The following is a 10,420-nucleotide window of genomic DNA, read 5'->3' as shown; positions in this document are numbered from 1 at the left end:
TTTGTGTGTGGCCACGTAACGATGTTAAATGTATAGGCGAGGGAAAGGTTGTACGTCACATTAGTGAACACTAGCTGTCGTGGGACGAAATGACGTTGATTGTGATGCAAAAAATATATTTCCGTGTCATAACAGTCGTCGCATCTTTGCATAAATCGAGAAGTCAAACAGACAAAATTCTCGAACCCAAAAAAGAACTCTGTACAGAAGAATCATGGTTTTAGTAAACGGACGACCTTCATTTGATTGCTCAGTGCGTTTCATAAACGAGAATTATGATTAGAAAGGGAAAGCTTTCTGTAGAATCCTTGAAAATATTATCCTCCCCTTGGAAACCAAATATTTCTTCTCTTGAGGAAAGTCAAGTCTACTTTCGCATTCGTGGTTGTCTGACATTCTACCCGCGATAGCAGGCGCTTGTGGTCAACTTTCTCCTCCGTGACAGCGTCAGGACCTTCGAGAGAAAAAATTTGGCGGCGTGGAGCCTTTTTTGGAGGACAACAAATTATTTTAGTTGAAAAAAATATTTACGAGAGAAATCTTTTGCTTTTGCGACAAACAATGGTGTTCGTGGAACCCTTTTTTTTCTCTACGGGCCCTTGAATCTGGCCGCGTCCCCGTGGGACCTCCTCAGTGCCTTATTGAATCGTAAAAGTTCAACATTTGTGTGTTTATGTTTCAAAGTTTTTTAAACCCGCCTAAGTAAATCCTCTTCGGTGTTTAAAGGTTTGAGAGAGATATGGAAATATACAATAGGTTTCCCCCATTCGCAAGCAAATAGTAAGCGTTTCTAATACGGTTTTAGTATGTCTCGCACATCAACGCAACTTAAACACATAATAATGTATTTAAACAACAGCTGAGTTACCGTGCACCTTCATTATTATCCTAAGCTACGTTGAATTTTGCTTTTACTGAATTGAAACCTCACTTCCACAAAACGTTCTGCAATGGTTGAGATCCTATTCGCGTCGCAAACCCACAAATAGACCCAACTTTTTTGCATAAAAAGGAATACTTTGCATGTGCAACTATATCTCTGTGGGGATTTTGTGACGTAAATTTTGTTCGTCCATTTCCGATCCGGAAAGAACTTTAGTGAATGCGTCAAGGTTCTTAAACCAGAAATCCATATAAGGGCAAGGATATGGTAATAACTATCCATTTGCACGCTTGTAACTTTCCCTGTCTACAAAATTTGCGTCTCGTCTCAGAAACATGCGCTTACTCCCTTAAAACACGGCTGGATGCGGCCCAAATGTGCGTGAGTGTGTCAAGCTGAGTCATAATTTCTGAAAAAAACATTTCTTTTATGCGATCACAAACGGCCAATTAGCGTGCAATACGATAATAGTTACCACCACCCCAGCCATAATAACCCCGCTGTGCCAGATGCACTCGGAACCAATATGACGCCGTTACTGGGTTGTTTTGTGGGAAAATAGCTACCGTGCGTAAATTTTATTGCTACTGCACTACAACACTTGGTGCGAACAAATTAGGCAGTGTTTAAATGCACATTTTATTCGACCTAAATTGGGACTTCTGCATTTGATTTTTGTTCATAGTAGTTGTAAATTAGTGAATGTCGAATTCAACCAATAAGAAATTATTTTATAAACAAGTTCTTGACAACAGTTACAATGTTCACGAAACTAGTGACTAAAATTCAGACTTACTGGATGTTTTGTAACATCAATACACGATATCACTGATCCATACAAAAACAAGGCAGTTTTGTGACAAGGTCACGTGACGTTAAGGATACAACGCGTTTCAATTCAAGCAATACAAAACGTTTCCAATACTATTGTCGCTACGTCACGTGGCCGGGAAATTCAAAGAAAACAATACCCGGGCATCGAGGAAGCTGCAAAATTCTCGAGGGAAAAAACTTTCAGTTTCGTAGCGTGAGTCGATTCGACTTGGCACGGTGTCAATGCAATGGGCAGTTTTTGTGGCTATCGATAAGGAGCTGATTTGTCAAAGTTTACTGGTTTTTTTTTAGATGTTTTGTGCGCCCACAGTCGCTGAGATTGATACGGTATCAGTCTGATGCACAGGAAAATTTCCGAAAGTTGTTTTGTTTCGGCACATTTTCATGTGTTTTCGGCACATTGCTGTCCGTCATGGTGCTGACACATCTGATGCACCGAGCTTTAATGCTCTTGCACATTCGTTACGCATTGCCTTAAAACAGTGTTTGAAATTAAAACATTCTGTTTCAGAGATTTTCTACAAAAAAGGATTTTTTACCTACTACAGAAAAATGGAAAACCTTCAATTTAATCCCAAAATGACGCAATCCAGTGGTTTGTTGAACGAGGGGGGTGAGGCCAAGTGTTTTCCCGACACAGATTTAACCACGTCATCAAATGACGTCCATAACGATGACGAAAGAAAGATATTCCCCGAGTCGGATGACATACAGGTGATCTTGCATCGAACCATGTTTGAGGAGAAAGGGCTACGTCTAAAGGTGTTTGAAGAGATTATCGCCAAAAACGTTTTGCCACTGGAGTCTGGATTTCAAGGCCCTACACCATGCTCAATTATGGATCGATACGCTCAAGCGTTAGGCGGCAGTGGAAAATTTGTTACAACGAACAACAGCGAGTCCAACTTTGTCTTCTGGATGATAGGATCAACCACCATGCAGTCCGCTTACATCTTTGCTCGGGATGATGGAGATGGAGGACTCAGCTACATCACTTACACCGAGCCAGATGGCCCCGTGATATTCGAGGATGACGTAACCTTTCCTCACCCAACGTCTTTAACAGAAAAGGACGACCTTGCCAAGGACAAACGAGTATTCTATCTCTTTGCTAGCGACCACGTGGATACGCACGCTGTTGGTTATCTTTTTCCATCTAAATTTTTCGCCACTCGGTCTTACAGTGTGCAAGAAACCGGCAACCACTTGGCGTACGTGAAACCGCACAAACCAGAATCTGAAATGTACAAAATCATTTGATCAAAAGTGAAACTTAACATCGATTCTATAATGTTCTGTTTAACCACAAAACGTGTAAATGTGTTTGCTGCTGCCAAATAATTATAAATATTATTTCTACATATTTTTATAACCACTTTAGAATAAAATCCAGAATCGTTTGTCTTATATATATGTATATATATAAAACCAGACATCAATTATGTTTGTAAAACTTGTCGTTGTTTTGTTTTGATGTAAAATATATTTGATGCCAAAATAAAATACTCAGTGAATACATAAGGTTCTGGTTGTGCATAAAATGTGTTTTCGAGAAATGGGGGAAAATTTCACACAAACTTGTGCTAGAGATTTTTCTAAACAAATTACTGTCAATGGAAATTTTTCGCGAAATGTTTCGAAAAGTTTGTCTTGATTCTCACGGGAGAAGAGCCAACACGTAACCAGAATAGAAAGTCCCAATGGACAGAGGTTAATAACATGGGAAAGCCTGAGGTGATTTCATCATGTAGATCGCATAGCTTATACTGGAACGGTTAGTATCACCACTTTCACAGCGAAAATGTATTGACGGAGAAAACGTTAACATTTTGTCAGCATTTTGTCTTCGGCTTGCTTTGACTTCTGCGTTGCTGCAAAGGCTTTTAATCAACTAAATGAGACCTATCAAGCCATAAAACAGTCATTTTTTATTGAGTTAAAAGTAGTTATAGGATATGTTGTCCCTTTGGCTATGTCTTTGACAAACAGAACCTGCGTCATCAGATTAGAAGTAGAAATTACAAACAAATTTGTTTGAAACTTCAGTAACATTTTGTTACAAAAAGGCGACGTATGGGCCAGGTTGTTTGTATGTGATATTCTTCACATATCACACGCATTATGTCATGAAGCAATGTGGCGTGTTAGTTTCGTAGGTTACGATGTATTTGTCCCACAAAACTCGTTACTACAGCAGCCTGCGGCGTGTTTCGCCACTAAAATACATTGCAAGATTTGTTGTTCAAATGTAGTTCGCGGTGACTACAAATAGATGCATAATTAAAAACTTCTAATTAAAGCAACACGTTGAATCTACGATAACAAAAGAAAGCGGGCAAAAGTCCACTGTGGGCGCATGGCTAATGTGACGTCACGTTGGTCACGAGCTGACGTAAAAAGAACAAGTAGTCAAGGGTTGCGTCACAGAACAGCCCAATAAATAACGAGCAGAAAGGCAAATCAGTCATAAGCCAACCAGCCTGTGGCTTGTTGCACTGCAATGCACCGAAGGCGGGCCTCTCAGTCAGCTGTAGGAAGCAATTAAGCAACGAGGTGTTAGAGAAGTAGCGCTGCTTAAGCTAATTTCGGCCGCCTTAATTTTCAAGTTTCATAAGTCTGCCTTTACTTTCAAGTGTTATGGTGCCATGACGGCCATTGCAACAAGAGAAGCGATGGCTCAGATGTCTTTAACTTGCAGTAGGACTAGCATCGATTTTGTGTGCATTAGAACGTTACGGTCAACATAATTTGTCAATAAAGTCTTTTGAATGCGTTTTGTTTGTTGACCTGATGTTACTTTATTGCAGCACTCGCACTATAAAAAGCAAATTGACAGCAGCCACTGTTCCAACGCACAAGAAAACGAAAGCAATACCGAAAAAGAAGCAAATTACACGAAAACATGGATGTGAAAGTAGAAAAGTTTCAACCTTACACGAACCCAAGACGATCCAACAGATCAAGTTCCAGTTCCTTGTCAGGTGGCATTGGCAAAATGGTTTTACGATCCGGCAGTCGCATAAGCACGTCATCTGATGACGTCATCGACGACGACATCACTATTGTCAAGACGAAGCACAGAAGCAACAGCCGTAGAATCTCGTCCGGGCTTGGCGACTTTGAAGACATCATTCAGAGCATTTCTTATTCGAAAACCAAGAGCTGCGCACCGGTGGTTGAGATAATTGAACCTGAACAAGCGGAAACCGCCAGTGCAGGTGTTAACGGGCCCATCGCCGGCTCACTGTTCCATGTCAACAACCAAGCGGACGCTGGGTTTGCTGGTGGCACCGCTCTGACTCTCAACAACGGCTCTTCAAGCCTTGTGTACTGGAAACTGGGATCCACGAGCAACAACGCGTCCGCTTACATTTTCGCCGAGCCCGACGGCAGCGGTGGGTACAACTACATCACATACGGCGCACCAGGAGCCCCATTGCTCGCAAGCAACGACCCCTCATTCAGTGACCCTTTGACCTTGGACATCGACAACGACGATCTGACCACGGACTCGCGGGTCTTCTATCTCTTCGCCAGCAATCTTACGTCCACTAATGAAGGTCATTTGTTTCCGTCTGAGTTCTTTGACGACGAATCCTATTCGGTTCAAGACACTGGAAATCTGGCTTTCGTTCAGTCACATTCTAGTTCTGCTGATACATTCAAGCTGCTGTGATCAACTGACCCAAATCTCGTCAACGCGTTTGCCACAAAACTTCGAACCTTTTTTACTGCCAAAAGTCGATATGTACTCGCGCACCGAATGTCACGACAACTGTAAATGAGTATTTATATATTTTTTCAACGTTTAATTTGTTGCGCACCTGTAAGTTTCTGTTAATTTATTTGTGTATTCCGGACTGTGGATTGGCGTCAAGCATGTTTATGAACAAAATATACGTTGATATGTGAAGCACTTGACTGTTAAGCAACATTGCAGTTTAGCACAAGCTGCAATTCAGAAACAGATGGTAGATCAAGTATCAAACAAAATAAATTGTGCCCGATTAATGAGGATGGATTTCGACAAAAGCAGAACCATTTTACTGTTTGTGAGGAAAGCATCAGAAAATTAAATTTCCAAGCTTTTCGGAACGTGATTATTGTATCCAAGTTGACTGGAAGTGAATTCTGCACACACGAATGGCAAAATGTATAAAAAAACGGTTGTGCGATGTAAACTGTATACGAATGTGGTAACCACCCGTCGAATTGCTACTCAAATTCCCATACATGCAGACCTACTAGCATGTAACCTGTCATACTCTAGGAGCAGGCAATCAATCATGCTGAGAAGGACCAGACAACGTTTATGGGATATCCGCTAATATTCGCGAAATAATCCCTGTGTTGATTATGTTTTCCACGCCTTCGGAAGTAGATTTTTGTTATTCAGCTGCTAGAAATATTTGTTTTACTACCGCAGGCGTGCTGCACCGGCGTGACGTGATTCATTATTAAAAAGCAAGCGTGTGATACGTAATTCGCTGTCAGGGCGGGATTTTCCAGTTTAGAGGTGCCTAAATTAACACAAGTTCGCGCTGGTTGAGAACTGTTTTTAGACCAGACCATTCGTGTTTTTTTTTGCTTTTTACGTAAAACCGTAAGATACAAGTTTAATACCTCCGAACAACATGTTTAAATTGACGCCATTTATAACATAAAAAGCATTTGTTTCAACAACAAAACCGTCGGCCCTTGAAACTGGGCATGTGATAGTATTAAAACGTACAATCTTTTTCTTCTTTGCGCATCAGCATCTTAAATAAAGTAAAACACGACATATGTGATGGTATATACGACTTACAGCAAGTTTTGCAGGAATGTTTGATAGAAATCCCAAGCCGGCGAATGACTCTAGGCTAGTCTTAGGATCTCGACCAGAAACATAAACCAAAACCTTTTAAATAAGTTTAATTAAGCTTGAACAGAGCATGTGAAATCAATGTACCGTGACCCAAGCCGGACCATATTAGGTCGATCGCTTCCGCTCAAAGTCTATTCACGCTTTTCGAGACAAAACACGTGACGCGAGTTCCACCTCCTATTGTTACGTCACAGTGATAGTGTGTATTTTTAACGAAAAATTTCACAGGAGTCATCTAACGCCGGAAGGAAGGGGACTGGAGAATGTCGAAGATGAGTCAACCGAATAGATTTACATTTTATGATAAACGAGGTGTATTTTTTTCTGCTTGCTCATACTTTTGGTAAAATGCATTTTTTTGTGGTAAGCGTAAGAATTAACACGAACTACCATTTAAAATTCCCTCTGTGACGAGTCCTGTAGTTACTCAAAATTCCAACCTACTGCAAAAAAATATTTTTGCTAGATGGATAAACATTTCAGAGCGCATCAGTTACTTCTTTCGAGTACAGGTCATTTCATGATGCAATTTTAACCAATTCTGCACTTGACAATACAGACATTTATGACGCGACAATCAATGGCATCCGGTTACGCGCAGCAAAAAACAAAGTCCAAGTTGCACAATGTGATGCAACAATCACTCCATTTGTTTACGTAAAAAAGTAGCCCTTGTAACTGTGTAATCAAAGAAACTGATCGAGATTGCTAAAAGGGTTGTAAAACAGGGTCTAGAAAACAGCACGCGACATTATGTGTATTACATGTTGACATATTACGTGACTTGTGACAAAAATCCACGGCAAATTTGGATGCGTCAAGACCATGCCACGTAATACCGACATTTTGGGTTATTGACGTAAACCCGTGAGTATAAAGGTCTTGCTTCCGTAAACATAAAACCTTCCGATGAGCGCAGCGTCATTGCACGGCCGTGTACTTCCACTTTTCCCTGTATTCTTCACAGATCCCTGAAAACGCCGTAAAACACCTTACCGTGATATGACCCCTTAATGAGTTGTTTCCTAATGTGTGATGATAAATCGCCAGAAGGATGGCTGCTTTGAAGACTGTGATTGAGGACAATACAGCAAATAATGGGGTTGTGTATGGGGATTTAAATGTATATATAACTACGTTTACACCTTGTAAACGTTACAGTAAACTTGTTTACGGTTTTCACTTTGCTTGTGTGCTGTATCGCATTCAGTTTTAAAAAAAAATATGCGTGTGCTTAGAATTTATTTTGTATAAAACGTATTTGTAAAAACAAATTGAATCACTGCCTCAACCTAGAGTTGGCAAAGTGGTAGAGTGTATATGGGGATATGAGAAAGTCACATTGTCGTTTTATTTTCGACAAAACACAATTTAATTACTACCTCTATTGCTTCATGAGAGTGGATCGCTTGTTGACACGGCTTTCCCGCGTTCAAATCGAACGTCGGTGACGGGCGAGTGGTTTTGTGGCGTCTTAAAATCATTCAAGGCGACATAAATATTTTCGAGGAGTTACAATTATTGAACTGACCTTCTGGCAAGAATAAACTGGATTTTATTACATTTCACCTCCTGGGGCTTCACCAACAGTAAAACAACGTTACAATTGAACAATCGTACAGAAATCCGTTTGTAGATAATAGTGTACGGAATTCCTTACGGACATAGGTATCAGCTTAGCCATGCACCAGTTCACACAACAGCACAACAAAAGGAAACAATCGGTTCAATATTTTAGCCGCTTAAAACCCGGTAAAGGGTGAAAATTGTAATAGAAATGTGGCAGAGGAAGAAATCAAAAGTCGTTGCAGTGAAACCAGGGTTTTGCTGTAAAATAGTGACGTCACTAAGGTCACTACATTCTATTTTAAGCACTGTTTCAAAGGGAGCAGTTGCGCGCTGTCACAGTAGTGGAAAAAGTGAAATTACGACGAAAACGGGAAAATATGACTGTAAATTCAGGCCCAAATCTGTATCAAAATTTTTGTTGTCATTTTTGTATGGCCCGACCTATACCTTTTCTCTACAACAACGTACAATTGCTCATATTTACGATACATCTTCCAGTATATGATGATTAGGTTTCTAGTAAGTTAAAAAATATCATTACAAAAATGTTGCAGAAACAGATTCCTAAAATACTCCGGATATTGCGTTCAGAAACTGATGTGATTCATTTAAACAGGATTGAGTCAAACGCGGATCCTTGGTCTGACGTTCAGTTTTCCCTTCCTTGTTGTGCTAAATATAACGTAACACTGTTCACCATTTCACGTATTTCTTAAAATAAATTGAAAGATAGTCTGAAGTTGGTGTCAAAAATGCCACGTGGATGCAATTGGGTTGTTTTCTACGAACTTGTCAAATGTTAAAAACAATCACATCAAAGCCTCAGAGCCTTGACCTTTTTGCGAAAAATTTCCACCGACTACCAACTTTTCCGATCTACAGCAGTAACATGACACGAGCTTTCCACACAAACAAGGGTATATTGTGTCAAATCTCGTCCTACGAATCACACGAACATTGCGACACTAAAACCACCCAGATCACGTAATTGAAAGACAAACCGATGTATGCAAATGTCAATGTATATGTTGTCCAGCACATGCCCACATGCAACTAAAAATGGAAGGTTTGCGAACGATTGCCCGGATGTCTGGTCATGTCTCAATTTCATTTACCCTTTGTGTTTCGTTTGTCATATCATAATCGCTGATTGAGTCACAGAATGGATTGATTGTGTGTGGTGTGAAGTATAGATGCCATGAATTATAAGAGAATTAAAGGGTTAACTCATGATTAGAAGTAGTGAAATTGTAAAACTACCAAATATGCCTAAACAAATAATTTGCCAATAACTGTAGTGACGAAGCATTAAATAAGTATTACGAAATGTGAAAGGTTTCTTGAGATGATAACGTGTGAAACGGACAAAAATCATAAAGTTCGAATATAAGTGTCATTGCCTTCAGTTGCTTATTCCTCTGTCATATTGGATTTAAATTTACCGTCTCGAGGGGCTACAGAACTACATACCAAAAAAGGGTACAGAAAGATATTCCAATGACGTCATCGTTTTCCTTTATACATCAATAAAAAGAAAGCAAGTATTACCAATAAACCAATGGTCACTTTCCAGTGTTGGCCTAACATGGTCAAAATGATTTTGGTGTCCTGTGATCCTGCGAAATATTACTTGCGTGCCTGCAACGTTTCCCTGAACTTTGCATGATCAACGAAACCGAAACTAGCCAAGCGGCGAGCTCTTCTAGTTTATCACAGATTAGTCATGATATTAGACCGAACCGCACTGCAACACACGCTTAAAAGGAGAATAGGATGCTTCGGGTTCCACGGTCGATTTAAGGGAGAAAACCCACGGGAAATTGTCGGCGCTAATAGCTGGAACAAATGACGTCGATGTTATGATTTTATGATCATAGTAACCAATTTCGTTTCCCCCCCATTGCAGAAATTATGACATTCCACGAAACTACTTGCAGTGTTTAATTTAGCACCCAGAATGGACAACATTGCTAATTCGTCCGTTTGCTCATTTGTTTTTCGAACGAAAGAAACAAGACGAAACACATATTTCGAAGGATGTTCTCACACAGGACGAAGCGAACTCAGAGGTCGGCGACCTCATGAACGCAGGTCCCTTGAGAGATAAACAATGGGCCGGTGGATCTTTTTATTTCGTAAATCACATTTATAGGTGGAACCGTGCCTTCACGACAAAAGTCCCTTAACTTTTAGGCAAGCAGTCGTGTCCATGGACCCAATAGCTATTTATGCGCCACGAGGATGTCATGTGACCAGATGTGTCTCAA

At 40.3% G+C, this 10,420-nt stretch overlaps 2 protein-coding genes across 2 annotated transcripts; both read left to right on the top strand.

Moving 5' to 3' along the window:
- Positions 1–2,269: 2,269 nt before the first annotated feature.
- On the top strand, positions 2,270–3,047 carry LOC145914632 (uncharacterized). Its single transcript, XM_083002451.1, has one exon. The coding sequence runs from the start codon at positions 2,270–2,272 to the stop codon at positions 2,975–2,977; it is 708 nt and encodes a 235-aa protein (XP_082858577.1). The 3' UTR covers positions 2,978–3,047.
- A 1,155-nt stretch (positions 3,048–4,202) lies between these two features.
- On the top strand, positions 4,203–5,615 carry LOC145914045 (uncharacterized). The gene has a single exon (XM_083001822.1). The coding sequence runs from the start codon at positions 4,620–4,622 to the stop codon at positions 5,391–5,393; it is 774 nt and encodes a 257-aa protein (XP_082857948.1). The 5' UTR covers positions 4,203–4,619; the 3' UTR covers positions 5,394–5,615.
- The last annotated feature ends 4,805 nt before the right edge of the window (positions 5,616–10,420 follow it).

Source organism: Ascidia mentula, chromosome 9 (genome assembly GCF_947561715.1).
Source record: "Ascidia mentula chromosome 9, kaAscMent1.1, whole genome shotgun sequence".
Lineage (NCBI taxonomy): Eukaryota > Metazoa > Chordata > Ascidiacea > Phlebobranchia > Ascidiidae > Ascidia > Ascidia mentula.
The sequence above is the reverse complement of the archived record's forward strand: the minus strand, read 5'-3'. Positions and strand labels throughout refer to the sequence as shown.

Coding starts and splice junctions, on each gene's coding strand:
- LOC145914632 (XM_083002451.1), top strand. CDS start 2,270: ATGGAAAACCTTCAATTTAATCCCAAAATGACGCAATCCAGTGGTTTG.
- LOC145914045 (XM_083001822.1), top strand. CDS start 4,620: ATGGATGTGAAAGTAGAAAAGTTTCAACCTTACACGAACCCAAGACGA.